We start from the raw sequence: 27105 nt of genomic DNA, 5'->3' as shown, positions 1-27105 counted from the left end.
CAGACTATGGGATGGATGCAGACCAAGAGAAGTATTTCAGTGGACCAAACCTAGTAGTTGAAAAAGTACTGTACTAGAGCTGTACACAGTCCAGCAACTCTAGTTTTCTATACACTAACCATTGTAGCTTCTGTTGCAGATTCTCTGTATTCAATCACATACTTTTATGTAAATAATTTAGCTTAAGGACACTCATCAGACCAAAGACCTTTGTAAGTAAGAACTTTTTATGTAACTGGACCTTTATCAAATTTTAGTTGAATCACTGCTCTAAAGTACACTACATTTCTAAAAGTATGTGGACATCTGACCAATCACACCCTTATGTCCTTGTTGAACCTCCCATTCCAGATTTAGTCTTTCTTTGCTATAGTGAATTAGTGAGGTCTGGCACTGATGTCTGGGGCGCATTCGGCATTCCAGTTCATCCCAAAAGTGTTCAGTGTGGTTGATGTCAGAGCTCTGTGCAGGCTACTCGAGTTCTTCCACACCAACCTTGGCGAACCATATCTTCATGGAGCTCGCTTTGTGCACAGGGATGTTATTCTGAAACAGGTTTGGGCCCCTTAGTTCCAGTGGAGAAATATATTTATGCTACAGCATACAAAGACCTTCCAGACTTTGAAGCAACAGTTTGGGGAAGGCCCACACATGGGTATGATTTTCAGGTGTCCACATACTTTTCCCCATATAGTCCATAATATGGAAACAGCTGTCACAGGTTGTAATAATCTCATTGTCACTATATTGAACTCCTAATTTAATACTTGATTTCATTAATTAAGCTTTTAGGAGCATCTGAATGAGTTAATCACTTCTATCTGCTTAGGGTTGCAATAAAAATGTAATCATAAATTTTAAATGGAGAATATAAACCCAAATTAAGAATGTATTATTGTAATTGATATGAACTGATGCATGGATTTATCGTGGATAATGTTAGTTTGTAAGAAGATATAGCCAATCTCAACCATTAATTACTCCATTAACGTTCTACTCTACTATGTGGAAAGGAGAGTCTTTGAAAAATGAAACAGTTATTCAAGAGGAGCAGAGAAAAACAAGGAAGGGATAAACGCAAAAACGTTTGTCATGACACTTATACATATATATGCAGTACAGTGCTGCTCCACAGAGTCAGCATACCATACATACTGCTAGCACTAATGTCCATCCATGTCTATCCATCAATTTTCTGTACCACTTATCCTACACAGGGTCACGGAGAGCCTGGAGCCTATCCCAGGGGACTCAGGGCACAAGGCGGGGCATAATGTGAGTTAGTATAATGGAATGAGGCAAAGCAGAAGCTGAGGGGAAACCAAGGTAAATACTTGTGGCTGAAGAGGGGCTCTGTATATTGACTAGGGCGAAATGGCCCCACCTGCATGAACCAGCAAGAAGACAATCTGATCATTCACAGGCAACTGTAGAGTCAAGAAACAGAAGCTTCTGTCTGAGACGTAAGCAGAAGTGCTGTCCATTTTTATCATGCATTCCATGTTTAACATGATAAAACCTTGGAATGCACAAATTTAATTTAGATTAAATGACAATACAATTACAACAAAACTGTAGAATATGAGAACATACTTTGGTATATTGAACTTTTATGTGTTTTTTTAGTAGCATGTAATCAAATTTTAGCAGCATTTTTGTGAAAGCAGGCTTCTTATATTGCAGGAAGGTGCCATATCCAAATCGAGAGCTACGCACTGTCAGCATTCTTATATTTTCCTCCATGGGTACATGCCTTTGACGCCATTTGTTGTGGTGATATGCAGCTTGGCAATGAAACCCATGATGGCAATGCCAGTGTGTTATGAATCTGCCATTTCTAACCACCAGGCTTGAAATCTCGTTCATCCACAGAAGGATCACAAAGTTCATTTGTATGAGGTTTACAATTTTTTTTAAATAATCATAAATGAAATGACAGTGTTGAAGGTTTAAACTTGGTTTAATGGCATTATGCTTAAAAAGAAAACAATGGTTAATGCACTACTACTAATTTCTTCTCCTACACTAGTACACCCCCCCCAAGAGACTTCAAAAAATGGTGAAACAATAAAAAGCCAATAAAAAAATTCACCTGGATGGTTATGGATATTTGATCTCCTAAGAGATGACTTTACAGTATTCCATTTTCACAGAAAAAATACAGTTTAACACAGACAAGTGATTTTTTTTGTACTTGTAGAAGTACCACTTCTAAATGTGGTAATGTGAAACAGACCAGCAAGCTGAGTGAACAAAAAGAAAAATAACATCTTATTATATTTTCAGACTGCAGAAAAAAACAATCTACCCAGGAAACCACCATGATAGCACCGTTGTAGCATTTGCAGTACATTTAACCCCCAAAATAATTCACCTTCTACAATAATCGCATGTGCTGACAAAAAGAAAAGTCATTATGCAAGTGTTTGAAAAGAAAAGTGTTCACACTTGCCAGAGGATTTGCATATAATGTTCTTTAATTGCAGCAAATGCTAAACAGGTCAAGAAGGCTTACTGCATTGCATAGTCTAACTGTTTGTCAGATCGCTTTTAATAGAACACCTATTTCATCATTAATAAAACTAGTAGCACCCCTGATAAAGAGAAGCGTAACTTTCTTCATGTTAAGGAAACAATATAGTTTAATAGCTCTGATGAAGCTGTGTGTAAGAGGACCCAAGAACATTTTGCATTGTGCAGTGAGGAGAATGGTTCAAGTTGACGACTACATGTGTTGGTTGTATATTTGGGTTACCAAGTCTCTTAAAATCTAATTACATGACACGTCCATACCAACAAACTACTTGGGTGGCTTGCCAGAATAAAGACACTGATCTCATCAAGCATCAAATGCCTGGAGTTTGACTAAACACTGACTATAAGCAGGTTTTGTGGTCAGATGTGACAATAATCTGGAGCAACAAGCACTAAAAGTGGGTTGGGTATGAAAGAGTAAAAGGTCATATTGAAAAGAACCCAATCTTCACTGTGAAGTCCAGTGGTGTATATATGATGATGTGGGGCTCCTTAATTGTGGTATGCTTGTTAGGACAGAGGACATCATGGACTCCAACACACACAAAAGCATTTCAGGTCAAAATAGCATAGCGTATACCTATCAAGCCACAAAAATGGTTCACTGAACACAGAATCATTTTTTGCAATTACCATTTCAGTCCCCTGACGGTACACCAAGCACCTGAACATCTGGCAGGAGTTTGTATGGAGGAATGGATTTAGATTCATTTAAATGTGTTCCTCCATCTCATCCAGCATCAAAATGGGAAAGGGTTGTTGGCAAAATACTAAACACTGTAGTGCCAATGTTTGGGATTTTTCCCATTTTAATTTACCTCACTAAAAGGTTATATTTCGCTCAACAAACTGTTTCCCCAGTACAATGTTAGGTTATAAGAAAGTACATAGAATTGGATCTCACAGAAAAGATTCAAGCCAAGCCAAGATTCAAACCAGCAGTTTTTTCATTATTACACAGTGGCACCAATTCAGCACTCTAACTTTAAGCACTTTCAAGACGTTATTTAAATAGGTCAGCATTGTTGTTGTTGTATTTTGCATATATACTAGTTTAAATGTGCATGCTAATTTGACTTTGAGTCAAATCAGTATGCACATACAGTGGGGGAAATAAGTATTGGACATGTCAACATTTTTTTCAGTAAATATATTTCCAATGAGGCTATTCAGATGAAATTTTCACCAGCCATCAGTATTAACTCAAGAAATCCAGAAATATAAAGAATTCATAACATTAAAGTCCATAAATAAAGTTATGTGTAATAAAGTGCAATGACACAGGAAAAAAGTATTGAACACGCTATGAAAAAGCAGTTCTCCAAGGCAAGGTAAGGCAAGGAACCAGCTGAAATCCGTAAGTAATTATACCTCCTATCTGTGCAAGTTAATATAAGCTGGGTTTGTAAATTGATAATATATAAAAAGGCTTTTCGTTACCAAGGTGTCACACAAGAAACATCTCATGATGGGTAAAAGCAAAGAGCTCTCTCGAGACCTTTGCAACCTTATTGTTGTGAAACATAATGATGGAATTGGATACAGACATATTTCAAAACTTCTGAATCCTCCATTAAGCACCATTGGGGCCATTATCCGCAAGTGAAAGCAACATCACTCCGTCATCAACTGGCCACGCACAGGAGCGCCTCGCAAGATTTCTGACCAGGGTGTCAGAAGAATAGTCAGAAGAGTAACCCAAGAGCCAAGGACCACTCGGAAAGAGCTCCAGAAACACTTGGAGGCAACAGGTACCATCGTCACAGAGAAAACAATAGGCAATGCACTCCACTGCTCACGCTCACCCCGCAAGACTCCATTACTAAAAGAAAGGCATGTCGAAGCGCGTTTAAAGTTTGCTACAATGCAACTGGACAAGCCTATGAAATACTGGGAGAGTGCAGTCTGGTCAGATGAGAGCAAAACTGAACTTTTTGGCTGTCATACTACACACCATGTTTGGAGAAGAAATGGCACTGCACATCACCCTAAAAACACAATACCAACAGTGAAGTTTGGAGGTGGAAGCATCATGGTGTGGGGCTGTTTTTCATCGCATGGTTCTGGCAGACTTCATATGATTGAAGGAACAATGAATGGAGCCCTTTACCAGAAGATTCTTGAGAAGAATCTGCTGCCATCCACCAGGATGATGATGATGACCTTACAGCAAAGGAAACTCTCAACTGGTTTCAGAGAGAAAAATCAAGGCATTAGAATGGCCCAGTCAATCACCTGACTTGAATCCAATTGAACAAGATTTAAAGACAATATGTTTAGAAGAATGGGCCAAAATCACACCTGAATTTCTTCATGCAGAAAATGTCTTGAAGCTGTCATTACAAACAAAGGCTTCTCCACTAAGTATTAAATAAATTTCAGTTAGCGTGTTCAATACTTTTTTCTTGTTTCATTCCTCTTTGTTACACATAACTTCATTTATGGACTTCAATGTTGTGCATTCTTTATATTTCCAGATTTCTCGAGTTTTCTCGATATCTGGTGAAAATTTCATGTGAATAGCCTCATTGGTAATATATTTATTGAAAAAATGTTGATGCATCCAATACTTATTTCCCCCACTGTATTGACCCGGATTATCAGAAGTTCATACAAGTCACCTGTAAATTCAAACCATGTCCGTAGCCTACTTTCAATTGGGTTTTTCAAAAGTAAAAAAACAATTCAAGTTATGATGTAATTTAAGGCAAAACTTGCTAACTAACTCTGTTCTAAGGTTCATTAGTATACAGGTGGGGTTTATTTAGTAATGCAAAGACAGAAACACAAAAATGGTATAGTACATTTTGTATTTGCTGCACCATAGTATCACTTTCTTTTCAAGCATTATGATGCTAAACTTGGTACTGGCATCAAAAATGGTTATTGTGACAAGAAGTGTGGTTTCATTCTCCTGAAGCATGCATGATAAGAGGAAAATGTTCATGTAGTGAGATGCAACTCAATCAAGTTTGTTTGGATGTGTTTGTGAAACCACTTGGACAATATCAGACAATACAGACAAGATATTCTATATAACATACTGACTTTTATTACAACAGTGAAGTAATGAAGTAATATATAAAATGGGTATATTTTTAATATTCAATGTTTATTACTAATAGTCTAAATCCATAAACACAATGATCCCATGATGCATATTAAATGGATTCTGCACATTCTGACCCACTTCTAACTCACAAACTCATCTTCTCAAATACGCCACCTAGAGAGAAAGGGAAAGGGGAAATAAAATAGTATGGCTCAGAATACTGTGTGTCGTGTTTCATGAACAATAAACACAGTACAGAATATTGCATAGTAGAAATATCTTCATTCGATGAAATAATTTCCTGCTGATATATCTGTGTGCTTTAGAAATTGATCTTGCAAAATTAATATCTGCTATTTGCTCCTACATCTCACACTTAAACTAGTTTAACGCACTTCTAAACATAAGGAAACATTGCATCTGCCATGACATGAGTGTTTGCCATGCAGGGTGTGCTTCCTGTGATGGATGAGGGGTTAAGTTGAGCTCAAGGAGCAGTCCCTGGAGAGCATTACTCAAGGCCCATCATCCTTTACGAAGATAATAATTCATGCACAGAATACATTACATCCATTATAAACACTCAAAGGGAGAACTGGGGGGTTAAACCTTGTTTAGAAGCCTTGGAATATTACAGTGAGTGCAGCAAGTGTACACAGGCTTGGCACATGTTTTATATAGTTGTGAAATTTCACTGAATAAAAAGTTAATATTAAGAAACAAATGAGTAAGCATTTTCAAATACTAGGACTCTATGAACAAAAATAACCTTTAGATCCCAGCTGGTTGTTGTTTATGTGCTGAATATCCTGTGCCAACCTAGGTGAGGTACAAGTCTTAGATCAGCAAAGGCTTTCATCATGCATGCCCTTTTGATGGTTGTGAGCTGGCATTTGATTATCTGAACCCTTCAAACTTGGCAAGGTGACTGAAGACTAATATTTCTCTTGATGAAAGAAACTTGAATGGCTGATGCTCTACAGGAGGGAAAGTTATTCAGAAGGAAGAGTGGAAGAATGCTTGCTGAAGCTGAGAAAATTTCATTTCAGACCAGCAGCAACATTACTAACATTACAAAGGTCTGAGCAATGTCTAAATTAGCCTACATGGTCAATAATAATGAGATCACACGGTACTGAACTCATCACCCGTGATGTAGCCAGCTACAATATAAGCACCATCCAGTAGAGCATTGATCTTGCAGCATTTCATCGGCTCCCTTTCCTTTCAGCTTCACGTTTTCCACTCACAGTTTTTGCAATTCAAGTGTTGATAAATGAGAAGTGCCATTCTTTATTCACAGTGGCAGAAATGCTATTCACTGCTATAAATACTTTTCAGCCCATTAGCCAAGGACGTCTCAGGCGGAAGAATGCATGCGTTGATGATACAGAGTGAAAAATGTGTTCGTGGTGAAGAAGAACTTGAGCTGTCTTTGAAATACATATTCTCTCTCATATTCAACTGTGCGCTTACACTCTTGGCCAGCTTAAGCCGACGGACAGCTGTACGTCACCCATGTTCACAGTGGGCTGTGCGGTTAAGTCTCCAGACAGAGCACTCAGCTCCATCTCCTGTAACTCAATCTGAACTCCATCATCTGATTACTGTGGCCCTCGACCCAATGGCATCAACACCAGAACACTCTGTTAAAGTGTGTAAACTCACAACTCCTCAAGTACTCTCTACTTTTTTCCACTCTGGCATCTCATGCCATCTGAAACTTTCTTCCTTTCTCTCGTTGGACTGCATCTAACGGGTATCAACATGACACTCTTACTTATGCAGCCTGTTTGTGGAATAACAGAACCCGTACGTGCAAATGAAAACGTCATTTGTTGTTTCAGCCCCCGTTTGTAAATTTTAATGGCCACTAGCACTGACAGCTTCACATTAGGCAGTGCTAAAATTACTGTATTATGTGACAAAGACGATGTGCTTTTCTGCACAAGAGGTAGTAGGAAGTAACGGCAGTGTACTTCATAATAATAGTAGATGTAGTAAAATTAAATGTTAATTAATTAAGGTTTCACCTCCTGTAGCTTTGGAGGCCATTTACATGCATAACTAATGGGGGACTTTAGTCAGAGGCATTCCTGTTTCTGTGGAAACTTTGTGTGCTAAATTTTTCATTCATTTGTTCATTTCATTCATTCACTCCATCTAAGGCATCCATCCTATCCATCCATCCATCCCTCCCTCCCTCCATTCCTTCATTCTATCCATCCATCCCAGTCTGTTTTTACCCAGAGCAAGCCTAAAGGCCTATTCATGTGTCATACTGAAACGGGACATGGTATAACTAAAAAGATTTCAGACTAATTACGAACCTCTCTAACAGAGGAACAGCAGTAGATATACAGGGGAACCTTTGTTTGGTTTTCGTTGAAGCTTGAAATGAAGAGGATAGGCAGATACTGTGAGCACTAGTGAAGAGCCAATGTACTGCACTGCACATTAACAACAATAAACAAGTTAAAATCCACAATTAGTTTGGAATGCAATAGAAATGTTGATCTATACATCATGCAAGTATGATATAATAGTGACAATAACATAAGGCAAAAAAAATTGTAGTAAATTACAGCTGTCCAGAGTCGGACAGGTGAAATACATAGAACTACACATATGTACACAGCTGCTATATCAGCAACGTTATTCACGTAACATTCCCCAGAGTACCTCTGTGTATCCAAGTGTGCAAAGCATTATCCACTAGGGGGCAAGTCAGAGCTGAAGCATTTTTTTTTACCTGGCAGGATTCCATGTTGATCTGATTATTTCAGGCCAACTATTCTGGGATACATATTTGTCAGTGTGGGACAACAAGCTTTCTGTTATTTACACTGTTGTAATAAGCCACGTCACAAATTAAATACTATGATCTTACACCAAAAGTGATACTCTAATAGATCCAGAAGGTTAGCAGGCAGACCCTACTTTTGCTTGGGTTTCTACCTGATTTATTTTAAAATACCCAAACACTGGCTGTTTTCATGGGGAAATCATATTAAAGATGCAATATGCTTAAGCAATATCCTAACAATTATTCTAGGATAGGTTCATATACAAGTATATGATTTGAGATACAGGTCTAGTTTGTTCAATCGAGTGTTGACGCTGCATCACACTGTATTATATTTGACACGTGAGTGTTGGTTGTGTTACTAAGAATGCACAACCAATGTGGCCAAAGACCACCAAATATGCAGAATATCAAGAATGTAATGCTGGCTGAAAGTGTGTTAGTAAAGTTCGGAAGGAATAAATTACCCAGAAGGGTAATTCTGACCTGGTAGCAGTTCATTGAGCACAGTGAGGAGGGCAGTGTTTCGGTAGAGGAGCTCAGGAGCTGCAGCACCTCCTCACATGTGCTCTGAGGGAGGATCAGAGGGTGAACACTGATATCCTTCTCCCATGCATCAACAGCTCTAGAGAGACAGAGACAGATACAGAGTGAGAGAGAGAAAGAGAGCACAAGCGACTGAGACATAAATTACATTAATCAGACAGTTTGAAATATGACAATTTTAATTATGTCACGGCAATCTGTCGGGGGGGGGGGGGGAGGGGTAGGGGGGGTGAGCAGAGAATGAGAACGTGGCAGAGGGAGAGCGTAGCAGAGAGACTGATGTCCTGTCACATTATGGCAATGATCTATCCAGGACATTTCAGTGACATTTAGCCATCTGTGCTGCAGTTCTGCAGGAAACCCAAAACCGTGCTCTTAAAGCAAAACTCAGCAGTGAGTCTCACAGAAAACCACAATGCCAGCAAAAAAATTCAGCAAACACCTTTGTCATTCTGACAGCATGGACCTACACGTAAGAGTAATAAGGGGCAGCATGGAAGATGCATTCTGTGGCTGTCTGCTTCTCTCATCATTTCTGTACTGACAACTGCTTCAGACTGACAACAGTTCACACCCATACATGCTGAAGCTTGATCAAATTCACTCACAGCACATGAATGTAAGAATATTATCTTGCATTATGTAAAACATTATGTATTACAGTAAGACACGAGTGCAGTGCACATCCTGGAAGGTTGACCTAATATTTCTGGGCAGACGTTGTAATACTGCAAGCATAGAAGTCTGAATGTTTTTCTGAATTTGGTTCCATGTACTGTATTGCATTAAAGGACAAAATATATCTTATAACATTTCAGCACAGGGTTTAGTGCATCTAAACCCTGCACTGGGTGCATCTGGGTTCATTTGCATTCCAGAGTTAATTTGCAATTTAACAGGAATAAACATGAATTAAAATAAAAACGGGGGGATGGGGGGGGGTACCTGAGAAATCCTCGGCATTAAAAACAGGAACACCTAAATAAAATGAAAGAACATCCCCAAGTACTCAAATCAGACCTAAAAGAAGCTACAAGAGGCTGAGGTAGCTGGTATAGGGAACTAATTCATTAGATCAGGTGTCAGAATTATAATCAAGGAGCTGGGCGAGCAGAGCACAAGATACGAGTTTATGACTTACTCATCCCGTTGACCGTGAGTGCAGGGGAGGTAAAGGACTTTGATTGCCATAACTGCCTTGCATGACTGATGTTTATTGGGATGACGGTCACTGTCGGAGACGAGGATGTCACTGCTGATGACTTTCTCAGAGAATGAAGCAATCAGAGTGTCCATATTCAAGAGCCAAAGCTGGTGATATTAAAAGAGCAACATTAACCACAACATTTGGCTGCAGGAATATTCTCAAGGATATTTGTCTTGGAATGTAAGTGTACTTGAGAATATCAGTGTAAAATAAAAATAAATAAAAACCTTCTACTGTTAAGAAAGGCATGAGATTTACACTACTACTACACTTCTACTGTTAAGAAAGGCATGACATTTACCCTTACCATGATCACAGCTTTACCATTTGGTGTCTGGATGGAAAAGCGAAATATGCTTTGAGCAGATGACAGCTCAACAAGTCTGGACCCAAGGGCTGTTTCTAGGAACTGCTGTCTGGATAAGAAAATGATCAGAATTAAAAATAAAAAGTTATTAACTACAGTAAATCTTGAACTACAGTCCTGAAGACTCAGACACCCACACTGTGTAGTAATTCTGCTTCATAACACACCTACTAAGCCTGAGAATTAACCAGTGAGTTTAATCAAGGAAGTCTGAAACTGTGCTGGACTTCCAGACTGAAATTTGTGCCCACTGATTTAAACACATTTCCACAATGCAGTAAGTATTTAGGTGTGTTGTATATACAATTCGACAGTACTTGCCTATTTTGTGGTATGGTATACTCTCCATCGTCACTTTGCCTTACCACCACTTCAGTTATATAGAATTTTAAAACGTCTGCAACAGAAGCATGTTTATCTTGTATAAAATATGCTGACACACGCTTGAATGTAATTCAATTCAAAGCTGAAACTTCAATTTGTGCATTATTACCATTGTATGAAAGAAAGAAAGAAAAAAAAAGAAGTTGGATATGTGAAAAAGATTGCAAAACAATACAATGTGATGAGAGGGGGACCACGGCTTAGATCCAACCATGGTGTAAAGGGAAAATATGGATCAGCATCGTATTTCTTTCAAACAGGCCATTTTTGGCTTCAAAGTTTTTTGCTGCTTCCAAACTTTCACTTCTCTGTGCCACATTCAACACCTACTACGGTGAAGTAACATTTTTTCTTAATGTCTATCATGAAGAATTCTGCTCCTTCAGTATACACTCCCTGAGAACTGTTTAGGTATCACTGGTTTTCTTTGTTTGATTTTATTTGGTAGTTAATTTGATTTTAACATTTAATGAACAAACACATAGTGATAGTGGTAACTACAGAGGGGTGAGAAATTAAAGAACTATGGCGCCTATACCAGAGGTCACAATGTCCCTCATTCTGATGTTTGAGGTGAACGTTAGCTAAAGCTCTTGACCTGTATCTGCATGCTTTTATGCACTGCGCTGCTGCCAGATGATTCACTTATTGGACATTTGCATGAATGTTCCTAATAAAGTGGTCAGTCTATACATCTAGAGTTACCTTCTGTGAACAGAAAGAGATACCTGGGGACTACCGAGAATAAATCTGAGGACTACTTCTAAAAGCCCCATATACACACAAAAGAAGACTTTTTTTAATTTAGGTAAAACTTTGAATGAGATACAGAAAAGTGCATGCATTATTACAGCAGCCTTATTATGCTGGTTTCTGTGCGTTTTATGAATCCTACCTGTCGTGACTGCTTCTCCCAGCACTGCACAGCAATTCTTACAGAGAACCACATTCCTGTGGCCAAGTGCCTGCTGTGAGACATAGACACAAAGCAAAATAGATAGATAAAATAGATAGATGATCTGAAAACACAACCAGGTTTAAGCCACATATAACAGAAATCAATAACCAGAGAGGAACCATTTACTGAAGTGAAAGATGAATCAGGCGTTTGAACAGCAAAGGGCTCTTCCATTTACTCGCAGCAGACACAGAGCCACAGCAACCAACAGATTGCGGAAAGGAAAGAAACAAGGGGGAAAAAAATCAATAGCCATGAAGAAATTAGGCTTCTTAGGCGGGTGGACACTCTATAAAGAAGGAATGTCATGCCGCTTCCTTGAGAACCCTTCGTAAAGAAGAAGAAAGAACATCTTTTTTCACCCTCCTGTCAGCCCAGAGGCAGTGTAGATGGAGCTCCTTTAAACATGAATGAGGACTTCTGATGCCCCAAGAAAAGAGCTCTAATACTACCTATGAAACACTGAGTATAGAAGAACAGGTATGGAGAATTAGTCAAGCTTTTCAATGTGACTCACCTTCCCAGAATGCAGATTAGAGCCAGAGTTCACATCGGATGAATCCACTCTGCTTGTAAGGCTCTGGTCACAACTGCTGTCCCGGGTCAAGAGGAAGTAGGTGTCACCAAGTAAACAGTCCTCTTGTTGAGGAAGAAGCTTCTTGTTGGCAAAAGGATCAGGATGGCAACACCAATCATCTACCAGTGTATTCCAGTTCCCATTGGGTAACGGGAGTACTCGCCTGAAAATCCTAAAGCAGCAAATACCGGTATATTTTCACTTCACACTGACATTCATAACACCTTCCCACAGGACAGTGCTATACGGCTTGGCCTGTGACTATGATACTGCATTTTCTCGCCATTTCCACCTTCAATTGAACCGTGCCTAAATGTAACGTAACTGAATTTGATTATCCTTCTATATGATGCAAGCTGACCTGAGACATATGAAGCTAAATATAATCCAGACCACTGACTGGTCAAATCCAAACATCACAGAATTTTCCTAATTAATGTCTCCGGCTAGAATCAGAATCACTTTTCTACACAACTAGTGTACTAGTATAATGGTTGCCTGCCAAATTTTATTTTATTTTTTTCAAAATTCCCTTTTTCTACCAGATTAAGAGCTAACCTCACAAGTTTATCATTCTCATTCATGATTCAAATTCAGATTTTGTTATTCAGCTATGTTTACTTGTCAGTATTTAACTTTATTTTACGTAACATCTTTTGCTTCTTAAATATTTTGTAACAATGTTCCTTCCTAGAGCATTAGATGCAAATGACTAAATGTCGATATTTTCATTAAAGATTATTATATTGATACACTTGACTGTTTGGGTGTGCATGCTGCCATGAAAACAAACTCACTGAGCCTCATGCTCTGTAGTTCACCCTGTGAAGTAGCTCATTTAAATATCAAATGAGATATGCATGAAAGCGAGCAAAACTGGCTGTGCACTCTGGTTGGGAGGGATGGCATTACTTTCTCTCCTGTCAATCACAGCAACTAGCTAATCGTGGGTGTTATGTATGTGGAAGAAGGCAGATAGTGCTTTCCTCAGAGTGTTTTCAGCTGCCCTGCGACACAACATGAGTACTGGAGTAAAGCATGTTAGCCTGCACCTTCCCTGATTGGTAGCGCTGTGTGACAGTGGAGAGCTGTTTTTCGGTCTGACTGTCAGTCCTCTTCCATATATACATACAGATGCATCTCAAAAAATTAGAATGTTATGGAAAAGTTCATTTTTTCCATAATTTAATTCAAAAAGTGGAACTTTAATATATTCTAGATTCATTACACATAAAGTGAAATATTTCAAGCCTTTTTTTGTTTTAATCTTGATGATTACAGTCCTACAGCTCACGGAAATCAAAAATCCAGTATCTCAAAATATTAGAATAAATAATTTATAATACAGAAATGTTGACCTGAGAAGAGCTCTAATCAGCGAATTAACTCAAAACACCTGCAAAGGTTTCCTGAGCCTTTAATCTCTCAGTCTGGTTCAGTCCACACAACCACAATCATGGGGAAGATGAAAGTAAATTGTGCATTTCATTTGGAAATCAAGGTCCCAGAGTCTGGAGGAAGAGTGGAGAGGAACAGAATCCAAGTTGTTGAAGTCCAGTGTGAAGTTTCCACAGTCAGTGATGATTTGGGGTGACAGGTCATCTGCTGGTGTTGGTCCACTGTGGTTTCTCAAGTCGAGCGTCAATGCAGCGTCTACCAGGAGATTTTAGAGCACTTCATGCTTCCATCTGCTGACAAATTTTATGGAGATGCTGATTTCCTTTTCCAGCAGGACTTGGCACCTGCCCACAGTGCCAAAACTACTAGTAACTGGTTTGCTGACCATGTTATTACTGTGCTTGATTGGCCAGCAAACTCACCTGACCTGAACTCCATAGAGAATCTATGAGAGACACCAGACCCAACAATACAGACGAGCTGAAGTCCGCAACCAAAGCAACCTGGGCTTCCATAACACCTCAGCAGTGCTACAGGCTGATCGCCTCCATGCGACGCCGTATTGATGCAGTAACTCATGCAAAAGGAGCCTTGACCAAGTACTGAGTGCATAAATTTACATACTTTTCAGAAAGTCGACATTTCTGCATTATAAATACTGGATTTTTTCCCCCGTGAGCTGTAAGCTGTAATTATCAAGATTAAAACAAAATATATATGTATATATATTTCACTTTATGTGTAATGAATCTAGAATATATGAAAGTTCCACTTTTTCAATTAAATTACAGAATTTTTTTTTTTACTTTTCCACAATATTATTTTTTTTTATGCACCCGTGTACAAATACATACAGTTGCAGTCAGAAGTTTACATACACTCATCATGAACATGAATGTCATGGCAATATTGGGCTTTCAATAATTTCTTTGAACTTTTCTGGGGCAGAGTGATTGTACAAAATACATCTTTAATAAGACAAGTTGGTTCAAAAGTTTTCATTCATTTGGGGTTTTCTGTAATCAACACAGGACCACAATTATGCATACAGGGTCAAAAATATGCACAGAAACACTTAGATGATTAATTCAGTGGTGCTGAAAGTTCCAAAATGTCCTTTAATTTCCCAAGACCAACGCGTCTTAATTTCCTGTTTGTGATAATGATTGACTACAGCTGGCAGCTTCTCTGTGCCAACATAAAAAGGGTTTGTTTCACAGCACTCATTGGATTGACCAACACACAGTACTATGGGAAAGCCCAAGGAGCACAGTGCAGATCTGAAAAAGTGGATGATGGATTTACACAAGTCAGGAATGTCTCTAGGAGCCATTTCTAAACAATTGCAGATTCCAAGATCATCAACTGTATGTAAGTACAAGTTATTGGGAAGTGTAGCCATTTTGCCAAGATCTGGAAGAACACCCAAACCATCACCCTCAGCTGAGAAGAAACTGGTTCAGATGATCAGGAAAAACACAGGAACCACCATGGCACAGGCCTGCCATGAACTGGAAGCTGCCGGAACATCAGTGTCACTGTCTACAGTCAAGTTAGTTTTACATCACCATGGACTGAAAGGCTGCCGTCTAAGAAAGAAGCCCCTGCTCCAAAATCGACACCTTCAAGCCTGTCTAAAGTTTGCAGCTGACCATATGAACAAACAAAAAGCCTTCTGTAGGAAAGTTTTATGGTCAGATGAGACAAAGATTGGAGTTGTTGGCCAAAATGACCTGAGGTATGTTTGGAGGAGTAAAGAACACTGTACCAACTGGTAAGCATGGTGGTGGTAGCATTATGCTCTGGGGCTGTTGTGCTACCAGTGGATCTGGTGCATTACACAAAGTGGATGGAATAATGAAGAAGGAGGACTACTTTAGAATTATTCAGCATAATCTCAAACCATCAGCCAGACAGTTGAAACTTGGACATAGTTGGGTGTTCCAACAGGACAATGTCCCCAAACACACATCAAAGCTGGTTGTGGAATTGATAAAGCAGGCTAACATTAAGCTTTTGAAATGGCCTTCTCAAAGTCCTGATCTCAACCCTATCGAAAATTTGTGGACTGTGCTTAAAAGTCGAGTCAGGGCCAGGAAACCAACAAATATCATTGAACTTTACCAATTCTGCCAAGAAGAGTGGTCAAATATCCAACCAGAATTCTGCCAGAAACTGGTTGATGGCTACCAAAAGCGGCTGCTCGGGGTGAAACTTGCTAAGGGACATTCAACTAAATATTAGGTGTGCTGTATGTATACTTTTGACCCTGTATGTATAATTTTGACCTTATGTTGACTATAGAAAACCCCAAATAAACTTGTGAACCAAATTCTTTTTTTTTTTAATTTTTATTAAAGATGTATGTTGTACAATTATTCTGCCCCAGAAAAAAGAACAGTTCAAAGAAATTACTGAAAGCCCAATATTCCTGTCCAAACGCAACTGTATAAGCTCACAGACTCCCCCGATTGACTAGGGTCACTGTGAATGACAGGGGAGAGAGTAATGAGCGAGTGAGCATCCCTCATCCACCCAGCGCGCATGGCCAGTTTTGCTCTTTTAACTCTTCGCCATTGAAGGCTATGTCAACATCGGAAATCGAAATTTGTGTCTCATTCCACTGCTAACATGGTGGAAATAATGAGCAATGCAGATCGAATATTACATAACACACATAATATTAACTGGATGGAACACTTTTAACACGTCCAGTTTTGCTCCCTTGACTCCTGGCCTGGCTGGAACAATTTCAGAAATCGTACATGCGATAAGGCGAATGCTTTCCTGTTGCATCATTGTTAAAAAGTAATATTTATTGCTTATACCCATCATGAGTTGCCAACCTCCAAAGAACTCTATTTTTCATTGATTATGAGCATTGTGAAAGTAAGATGTGAAGAGAAACACAGATGCTGAGCAAGGATAGGCCTGGGCTTAGATTTGCACAATTTGGTGAAAAAGATCACTTACTCTAATGTTAGAGAGTTAAATAGATCTGGCTGAATAAATCTTTTTTTTTTATTGAGCTAAAGCTGGGGACATCAATGTGCTGCTTGAGCTAGTGTTAAACAGTTGTATCTGTTCCTCACCTGTCTTTAAGCAGCATGGCCCCACAGGACTGGCACAAGAAACAATAGCATCTCTGTGCCTTCAGATGTTGAATCGCACTGTCCTGAGCCTCTGGCAACAGCAAACACAAAACAGTCAACAGCATATTTCACCAAACAACTGGACAGCTTTTCAGTGCATAAACCTGCAAGAACAGACAAACTCCCAGTATAATGACAATGCGCGTGAACATGTAAGTGCATCGGCAGTATGGATTCATGATGTACAACACAATACAATAATATAACAGCCAGCAACAATAAGTTTGAAGGATGCCACCACATCTGTTTGAAGACTCATAGTGTTAGGTCAGATGGCTACCCACACTGCTGAGTAGGGCTCAGTCTGAAACAAGCACTGCTGTGGCTCAAAGCCAAAGGTCATGCGATCTGAATTCATCATTAATCACAGTTAATCTGTAGAGTATGAGGATATGTGGAGCCTGAGGGCGGGCCAGCGCTCATTACTCAAATTCCTCAAATGAGGTTACATAGCCCTTGAAAAAGTTCATGCTTAATGACCTACCGACTTTGGGCTGTGAGGGTTTCGGTGATCATAATGATGTACGGATTTCTCTGATGAAAGTTAAGTGAATATAATTAGCTGATACCCACGATGAACTTGGCACATACCTGAACACTGGTCCACCTTCAAACGCACTCTAACATGCAGCCCATCCACGTTCAGCTCCGGACTCTTCCGACATGAACCCTCCACTAGACTGACCTTTGGGGGTAGCTTCACCTCATAAATCGCATCAGGTACGTGGATTTTTAGCGCCGAGTCTCCACTAGACACATTTACCTCAGATGTGTCAACATCAGGACTAAAGAAAAAAAAAAAAAGAAAAAAGAAAAAAAAACAACAGTCACAGTTGGTGAAGGAAAACAACTTCTTTCAACACACAATCTCTGCTGTATAGCAAACAAGAAACACACAATCCGGTGGTGAGAAAATGTCAGGCACATATTGCAAACACATTACACACATACATTATTAGGATGGTTTCATCCTGAGGCAGAAAAAAAAGAGAAAGTAGAGACCATTCATCAACAATGTCTACTTTTGTCCTCAGCCCACTTCTCTCAGGCAGTCTGCTGTTCACATGGTGGATTTAATGAGCATTACATATCGAAAATTATACAGTAGGCTACATATAGTATTAACTAGACGGTCTCTGTAGAATCAGTGGTAGTTTGGTTTGGAGTTATCCACATGGGTATTTTTCATTTACCAAGAATGCAAAGTCAGCAGCCAGCTGCCCATCCACAAATAGCTTCAGATTAGCTCTGAACATTCTCTGCACAAACACCTGCACAACATTAATGAGACAGTAAATTTAAATTACACAACATTTATTATAGCTGAAAATTACTTAGCTATTATACTTCCATTGGGTACTGTCCCCTAAGCCTTAGGCCAGCCGGTATGCATTACATACACTACCATCATACACCAGCACCACAATGGTGATTACAATGCAAACAAGCATTGCCATCTAGTGGGGAAAAAGCAGCACTGACAAAGTAAAAAGTTTAGATAAAAGGTTTAGATCAAAATTATGCTGGTATTATTATTGGTATTATTATTATTATTATTATTATTATTATTATTATTATTATTATTTAAATGTCTACAGTAGAATACCATAACGTTATGGTTGGGCATTCTGTAAACAAATTCCCCAGACAGGAAGAAAAAAAAAATCATATATATATACACACACACACACACACACACACACACACACATATAATATACGCCGTATATTATAGTAAGGATATAGTAACTCTTATTTAATCATTCTTTTCAACCGTGGTGAGCAGAAAAGTATCTCAGCATGCATAATATATCGAACCTTGTGGTGGATGGGCTACAACAGCAGAAGACCACATTGTGTTCCAGTCCTGTCAGCCAAGAACACACAACAGTCTCTAGAGTTTACACAGAATGGTGAAGGAAAAAAAAAAGAAAAAAGAAAAACAAAAAGATCCTATGAGTGGAGGGTCTGCAGGCTGAAACATTTTGTTGAGGAGACAAATCAGAAGTGAATGACCGGGCCGATCTGAGCTAATAGGAAGGCTATAGTAACTTAAATAATCACTCTTTACAACTGTGGTGAGCAGAAAAGCATCTCAGCATGCACAACACATCAAACCCTGAGGTGGATGAGCTACAACAGCAGACCACCACATCAGGTTTCAATCCTGTCAGCCAAGAACAAGAATCTGAGGCCATCATGGGCAGAGGCTCAACCACGCACGACAGTTGAAGATTAGAAAGAAAAAACAATCAGGTGCAGGTCTTTTTCCAGTCTTCAGCTGTCCAACTGTGGCAAGTTTGTGCCCATGAGTGGAATCTGATGTAGTATTCTGCTGTTGTAGCTCATCCACCTCAAGGTTTGATGCGATGTGCGCTCCACAGTTGTAAAGAGTGATTTTTTAACGTTACTAAATCCTTCCCGTCAGCTCAGACCAGCCTGGTCATTCTCCTCTGATCTCTGACCATGTTTTTTTGCACCATTCTGTGTAAACTCTAGACTGTTGCGTGTGAAAATCCCAGGAAATCAGCAGTTTCTGAAATACTCAAACCAGACCAACTGACCCAACACCCATGGCACAGTTAAAGTCAGTGTGATCACACTCCCCCCCCCCCCAAATTCTGATGTTTGTGAACATTAACTGAAGCTCTTGATCTGTATCTGCATGATTTTATGCACTGCGCTGATGCCACATGATCGGCTGATTAGATAACTGCATGAATGTGCAGTGCACAAGTATTCCTAATAAAGTGGACGGTGAATGTACAGTATATGGCCAAAAGTATGTGAACACTTGACCATCACACCCCTATGTGCTTCTTGAAAATCCCATTCCAAAACCCATGTGCATTAACCATGGGCTTGTGTCACTATAAACCAAACTTTTGCTTGGGTAACTTAAGAAAGTGTAGCTTGTTTTATTGCCCAAACCCATGTTTAGCCGAGCAGCTATATATTAATTCAGCTATATATTAATTCACATTCTCCAAAACTCCAGCATCGTGCAGTACTACTGTACTGTGTTAGCACTGGCTAACTGTCAACCGGTAAATTATTTTAAACAGTGAAATTGAAAATAAAAAAGAACATAAACTTGCCGTATAATTAACAAGCCGCTCTGTAATCGCTCTCTCAGCTCAAGAAAGACAACGCCTTGGTCTTTTGGTGCCTCCATTTCTTTAAAAAAGCGATTTATAACTGGGTTTCGTGAAAGTGTTAGTTTTTCTGTAGTTGTTGTTAACTTACTATCGGAGAGGACTACTGCCATCTAACGGTAGCGACGTGTAACTACACTCAGGTTTATGTACTGTACATCTCCCCCGGAAACTAGATAGATTTTATGTAACAAATACCGACTAAACCATTTATCCATTTCATATTCTAGTTTAATTAGCTTCCTTAGCTAGTTAAAAGTAGTTTACAATTTCCCCCGTTATATCTGTTTTTAAAATAAAAAGATAATAAATTGTAGCTTTCCTTGTTGCTGGGGTGGTATCATGGTATGAAAGGTATCAAGGTATGAAAGTTCCATATATTTTTTTTTAACCTTTAAAATGTATTAAAGGGAACATGAACATATACCGGGCACACGGTGGCTTAGTGGTTAGCATGTTTGCCTCACACCTCCAGGGTTGGGGGTCCGATTCCCACCGTGGCCCTGTGTGTGCGGAGTTTGCATGTTCTCCCCGTGCTTTGGGGGTTTCCTCTGGGTAATCCAGTTTCCTCCCCCAGTCCAAAGACATAGGCTGATGGGCATCTCTAAAATTGAGTGTGTGTGCGACTGTACGCTTTCAAGTTACAAATATACATTGTATATGGTTCATTGCTCAAGATAATCATAAGTGATTCTTCCTGCTTAGGCTATCAAGGTGAATAAACACAGTCAAAAATGGCCTATATTTAAAGGGCTTTATTGTTTAAAAAAAAAAAAAAAAAAAAAACAAGAACAAAAAAACATATAAATATTTAATTTGACCAGCAATGATTTTTATTAAAGTGTTAAAAAAGTACTAAACCATATAAATATGCAAAAAATGACCAGTTGCTTTAAATAGCATACTATGAAATCACCTTTCAATAAGCATCAGTTAAATTAACATTAACCACGACAGACAAATACATCTTTATATTGGTCTGTAACATTATAGCTCTATCTAGTGTAACTAATCTAGTGCACTTAAAGGCTACTTAACACAGTGCAAGTATTTGGGAAAAAAGAACTATTTCTTCTGTAACATTTGAATCAGTAAAATATTGTCTTGAATTGTATTGGCTGCAGTGTATTCACTGTAACTGGCCCTTTGTTTGTTTTTCTTGAACTAAATAGAGAAATGAACTGTAACACATTTATGCATTACTTTTTCTATTTTTTAATTAAGAGTGTTTCATGTAGGGCACTTAGTGTTACAGGGATCACCTGATTTGAAGAGTCCATAAACACTGACTAAAGGAAACATTGACATGGCCCCTAACATGGACCCGAGTTGTACTACAGCACCACACCACACGAGGGCACTGTGTCCTTCATCTCGTAGGATCACCCCAATAATCACCTTCACGTAGGACAGAGTGAGGACAAATATCACCCAAGTTATCACCTGTATCATAACAGAGAGAGAGAGAGAGAGAGATTATAAAAATATAATATAATATATAATTTGCTTGTATTTCCTCATTTGTAAGTCGCTTTGGATAAAAGCGTCTGCTAAATGAATAAATGTAAATATAAATATAATAATTATTCACTAACGTTAACTAAGCTAACTAGCTTAGCAGTTGAAAGCTGAAAAGCTTGTTTTGTAATCACTGACGTAGTGCATACATGACTCTTTTTGATTCAAACCCACCACCCTGATCCCACCCCCTATGAGAAAATCTGTTTTAAAAGATGACTAACTTTTGAGCTGTGTTAGAAATTTGATCCAAACACCAGCCATCTAACAGGAGTTAACTGTTTAAAAAGTACATTTTGGGGGTCAATGGTAAAACTGGTTGTACAAGAAAAAAGAAAAAGTACGTATTAAGTATAGCTGAAAGTGCAAGACTAAAGAAATTTTAAGCTATATTTCTTAGTAGGTTATAGGAAATTTCATAAACCATTTTTTTTGCAATGCAAGATCTAATTAATTAGTTAGGATGAGAAACATTTCCAGTACATTTCTTCTTGATATTAATTCATGACATCAGGGACAGTGGTACTATTAAGGGGCCCTAAACACATAAACAACACACAAATCCATACGTACTGGAAAAAGTAATTGTACGTCACAAAGTAGATAATTTATAGTTAGCTTATACAGTAGTTAATAGAGACAAGAGTCATTAAGTTTACATAGTTGTTAAGATATTGATATTCTCTCCGTTGGTATGTGAGTTGTATCACAATCAGAGTTGAGAGACATGTAACTGGTAGAAACCTCACCATGAGTGCAGCTCCTAGTTCATGATGAACCAATAGAGGACAGGGACTCAGTGCTGCCATGCCCATGATGTAGGCCCCAAATCCAGTACCAGTTATTGTGAGAACCCCCATCAGCATCAGAGACCTGTAATTGAGGAAGCAGTAAGTCAAGATTAACATTAAATATTTGCATCCATTTATCTTATCTGTCTGTGTCTCACCTGATTGGGAAAAACATGGCGATAAAGCAGGCCACAGGGTTAGCCACTGCAGCCATAGCAGTTGCCAAGTGATAGGCCTGATTACCATATGGCAGGCAGGAGTAGGACTGTACTGAAGGGAGAACTGCATTGGTTAATGCATTAACCCAAGCCAGAACAACAAAAATGAAGACCACCTCTGTTCTGCTGTACGTGCCTTTCCCAAAAGTGCTGTGAGGTTTATTTGCTGGACCTTCTGCATGTTCCAACATGGGTGTTTGTTCTGCAGGATGGTTCTGCAGGGAGATGCTAATATCAGCCTTCTCTTGGCGCTTTGTATCATCAAGGTACTTCTCACATTTATGTTCTTGTACTACAGCAGGATGGTAGTTGAGCATCACGAAAGCACCCAGGCACACTGCCATCATGGTGCTGAGGAACAGGAAGAAGACCTGAACAGAGAAGTTAGCTGGCTGGTAATGTGCTTTCAGTTCACCACTGGTATAGTTGACCATGCTAAAATTTGCATTAACTGTAGCATTTTTGCATTGGACCACCCCAACACCCTGAATCAGAGCCACCAGAGCTGGAATCAGGCCACTCAGGCCCTCTCCAACGAAGTAGGTGGTGAGGTACTGAGGCTGGAGCCTCATCATAAAAGGCAGGAAGGTGACAGAGGAGGTGCAGTCCACCACTGACAGTAGGAAACTGAGAGACAGCAGAGCTACACTGTGTACAGCATTTCCCACAAATAACGTGTGCTTCCAGAGGAAAGCCAGTAGAAAGGTGGCCAGGACACCCAACACTACAATGGTGTAGATGACTGGCCGCTCATCCAGTGCTCTTGGCCTGAAGCGATGCATAAGTGTGATGAAAAGTGGTCCGATGTTCGCCAACTGGATGATTACAGTGAGGTAGGAGGGCAGGTACCAACCTTCAGGGATCTCAGGTACAATCAGTGGGAGCTCAACCCACATCCCATTGATGGCGACCCATGACCCAATGCCAAAGAGGCAAGCCAGCATGTGCGTCAACAGTGACATGATGCAAAGTATGATTTCAGTTTTTGATTAGCCAACAGGTAGTAATGAAGGTCATCTGAAAAATAAACATGAGAGATCTTAACAGCAGGTTCACCATGTTTCAGATACTATGATCAAAGCTGTAGGCTTCCAATAGCATCGGTTCTCGAATTTCTTATAGCCAGGGACACGTTTAATTGTTCAATACTAACTGTTAAATACTAAAACAAATTCCAAGGACCCCCTCTGTACAGTTTTATTTTATGAACATAATCATAGGAAGTTAAGAACCTTCAACTATCCAAAGAAAAGTGTGCTCTCTAGGTATACAAGAGATACAGCCAAAACCTCTTGCTGTATCATGATGGTCAACTGAGATAAATATGTCATCAAGTTTAGTGTACAAGAGATCATGATGAATTTCAAACAATTTTGGACACTTTAAACTCACAGCTATAATACGAGTCTCATCGCTTAGCATGCTTTTTGAACATGGTATAAGAGTTACTCGGTGGGTCAGGTAGAGGTCACACTTCCTTTCCCCAACAATCCCACTGCCCTACACCTGACCATCAACACAATAATCATATACTACATTATTAATACTACATTATAAGGAAACAAGCCACTTTAGGTGAATCTAAAACACTTCCTCCTCTTTTTCTTCCTATACTCATTTATTCACATTTACTTCCTCCTTCCATTCAGATAATGTGTAATGATCACCTTCAAACCTCTTTAGCAGAATAAGGAGATTTGGGTAAGTGTCCTTGGATGCTCTTTTACATTCTACAAATACAAAATCCATCATTACACACACAGAGAACCAGATAACCTACCTTATGCTGCTATGGCCAACCGACTTCGTGATTGTATTCAACACATTCTAAATAAGGTACTTCCAGTTACATCAGCCAGCATGTGGCGTGTATACACTCTCTTTCTTGCGGTTCAACTGATTGTGGTCACAGTGCGCAGGCGCAAACTTCCTGCGTGTCACACTCTCGCTGTCTAACCCAATGAAAGACACAGCTATGTGCTCAGCCCACCCCATCAGCCATGACGGAAAAGATATCGGGGAGAGGAGAAGGACTCAGGATGTAAGAAGACACCTCCTCCTCTCCTGTCCACTCCTCCTCCATTTCCCGCTCAAGCTTGTGATTTCCCACAAGCAGGAAGTGTTGTGAAGGAGCAGTACAAGCTGCCCAACTCTTTTACTTAAAATTGTAGTAGTTTGAACATCAACAGTACACGAGTATGTGTTTTAGAGATAATCCCTTCTACTCCAGCTTAATCCTGACATACAGTTAAAATCCACGTCCTTAAAACGTCCTTCATTTTGCGGTCACACTTGTCTGATTACTTGTTCATTTACCTGATTCTAGACAACTGGAATAAAGTCGGTTTGACGTTGGACGTTCGATATTCGCAGATGTGCGGAAATTAAGGGACCGTCTCTAAAGTTACATACGACATTGTTAAACACGTTTCTATCTTCAATAGCATTTGAAGGGAATGACTTACAGTCATATAACCAACTGTGAAGTGTTCATCTAGGTGTCAGCTATAATGCACACCTCTTAGATTTTTGATATTTTACAAAATAAACTATTAAATCACATTTAAATTTGATATATATTTCATTACTGAGTAGGCCCATATACAAAATATACCATCATTTAAAGCTCAATAGGATTTAAAGGGAGTGACGTACAGTCATGAAGCCAACTGTAAAGTATTCATCTAGGTGTCAGGTATGATGCACACCTTTTAGATTTTTGATATTTAATAAAATAAACTATTAAATCATATGTAAATTAGATATGAATTTCACTCTAGAATGGGCTCATACACAAAATATACCATCATTTAAAGCTCAATAGCATTTGAATGGAATGATGTACAGTCATGAAGCCAACTGTAAAGTGTTCAACTAGGTGTCAGGTATGAAGCACATCTTTTAGATTTCTGATATTTATTAAAATATACTATTAAATCATATGTAAATATTGCCATGTATTTCACTAGTGAATGGGCCCATACACAAAATATACCATCATTTAAAGCTCAGTGGTATTTTTGCTATTGAGCAAAACCAACTTTATGCCAGTTTCAAGACATTCTGCTAGTGTAAGAAGGTCCTCCAAGATACTTAACCCTTAATAATTAATGTCCTGAAAATGTCCTCCATTTAGCTGCCATGAAGATCTGATTACTTATCTATTGATACCTCGACATGATAATACAGTAGGAACAAGATAAGATAAAAGAAGACACTACTATTCATGTTATTTTTGTAGGTAATTCTGTGTTAGTTTCTGTCGATTGGACTCAGGACAGTCACATAAACAAGGACAAGAGTTCAGTATTATTTTGTAATTCTTATTACTCTTATTAGTCTTAACATAACTCATCTTAGGAAAACACAAACATTATTTAAAAAATTAAATAAATAAATAAATAAAAACCACGGTCAGGACCCATTTTGCATAACATGAGCCACTTACTAAAATATGACTACAGTCTGTACAATCTTTGAGCACTGATATAAACTGATTAAATAGCACATTTTATTTATTTACTTATTTATTTTAAGCATGGCTAAATATATATGTAAAAAAGGAACTTTTTACTGTAGTTATGTGGAGAATCAATAAACATTTACCAAGAACATAAAAAATTAAATCATTCATTTTTTAAATTATGAATTTATTAATTTCTGCATGTACCATTGATAAATGTGATAGAATACTGCTTCTGTTCTACACACGAATGCACATGTCATTTTCATATTTTAAAACACTGCAAAATATGTTTAGGTTAAATAATCACTTAATCTGGACTGGCACCCTGTCCAAGGTGTACCCCTCCTTGTGCCCGATGCTCCCTGGGATAGGCTCCAGGTTCCCCGTGACCCTGAAAAGGAGTAAGCGGTCGAAGATGGATGGATGGATGGAATCACTTAAAATCCCATTTTTATCTTAAGAAAAATGCACTGGCTTCTAATCTAGACTGATTAAAACTGTGGCACAAATAAATGCTATAAAACAATATACCAAAACAAAACATAGACTGCATTTGAATCTTTATACAAACAAGGATTTTTAATATTTTAAAATTTACAGATGCTGTAATGATTTAAAGAAGTGCTTTGTAGTCTCTATCAAAAACATATCCTCATGCTAGTTCACTAAGTCAGAGAATAAGAACATCAACCACCTAAACCCCCTGTTTGGTGAGGTTGTTACAGTACAGCATGAAAAGAAAACACACAAGACAAAGGATTGAAGTTTTTTTTTTTCTTTGGAATTTTTCATTATGCAGTTAGAGGCCATGCAAGGGGAGATTATAGAGTGTGGTCCTGAAAAATCTTTTTTTTTCTCCCTCCCTTCTGTAGTAAGGTGTACTGTATATATGAATGTGATTAATATATAAACTGTGTAACTAAAATGCTATTGCAATCCAGTATACTTGAGTGTTCATATTTTTAACATCAATCAC

The 27105-nt window shown here is 38.8% G+C and overlaps 2 protein-coding genes across 5 annotated transcripts; both read right to left on the bottom strand.

The window, feature by feature from the left end:
* Positions 1-3714: 3714 nt before the first annotated feature.
* ube3d (ubiquitin protein ligase E3D) lies at positions 3715-20842 on the bottom strand. Its single transcript, XM_053627765.1, has 10 exons — positions 20080-20842; positions 17574-17767; positions 16923-17013; positions 12373-12604; positions 11793-11865; positions 10736-10910; positions 10454-10664; positions 10081-10250; positions 8880-9018; positions 3715-5761 (listed from the first exon to the last, which is right to left on the bottom strand). Exons 1-10 carry the CDS (start codon positions 20247-20249, stop codon positions 5741-5743), a joined length of 1476 nt encoding a protein of 491 aa, XP_053483740.1. The 5' UTR covers positions 20250-20842; the 3' UTR covers positions 3715-5740.
* Positions 20843-20946: 104 nt separating this feature from the next.
* Positions 20947-25109, bottom strand: zgc:91890 (solute carrier family 52, riboflavin transporter, member 3-B). Of its 4 annotated transcripts, XM_053633668.1 has the most exons (5): positions 24444-24897; positions 22800-23680; positions 22604-22715; positions 22404-22527; positions 20947-21579 (listed from the first exon to the last, which is right to left on the bottom strand). In XM_053633668.1, the coding sequence occupies exons 2-5, from the start codon at positions 23623-23625 to the stop codon at positions 21367-21369; spliced, it is 1275 nt and encodes a 424-aa protein (XP_053489643.1). In that variant the 5' UTR covers positions 23626-23680; positions 24444-24897; the 3' UTR covers positions 20947-21366. The 4 variants fall into 4 exon arrangements, with proteins under 4 accessions (XP_053489643.1, XP_053489629.1, XP_053489636.1 ...); XM_053633654.1 differs by lacking the exon at positions 24444-24897 and adding an exon at positions 24980-25109 and having other exon boundaries at positions 22604-23680; XM_053633661.1 differs by lacking the exon at positions 24444-24897 and adding an exon at positions 24910-24958 and having other exon boundaries at positions 22604-23680.
* Between the last annotated feature and the right edge of the window lie 1996 nt (positions 25110-27105).

This window comes from Ictalurus furcatus, chromosome 1, assembly GCF_023375685.1.
Source record: "Ictalurus furcatus strain D&B chromosome 1, Billie_1.0, whole genome shotgun sequence".
Lineage (NCBI taxonomy): Eukaryota > Metazoa > Chordata > Actinopteri > Siluriformes > Ictaluridae > Ictalurus > Ictalurus furcatus.
The sequence above is the reverse complement of the archived record's forward strand: the minus strand, read 5'-3'. Positions and strand labels throughout refer to the sequence as shown.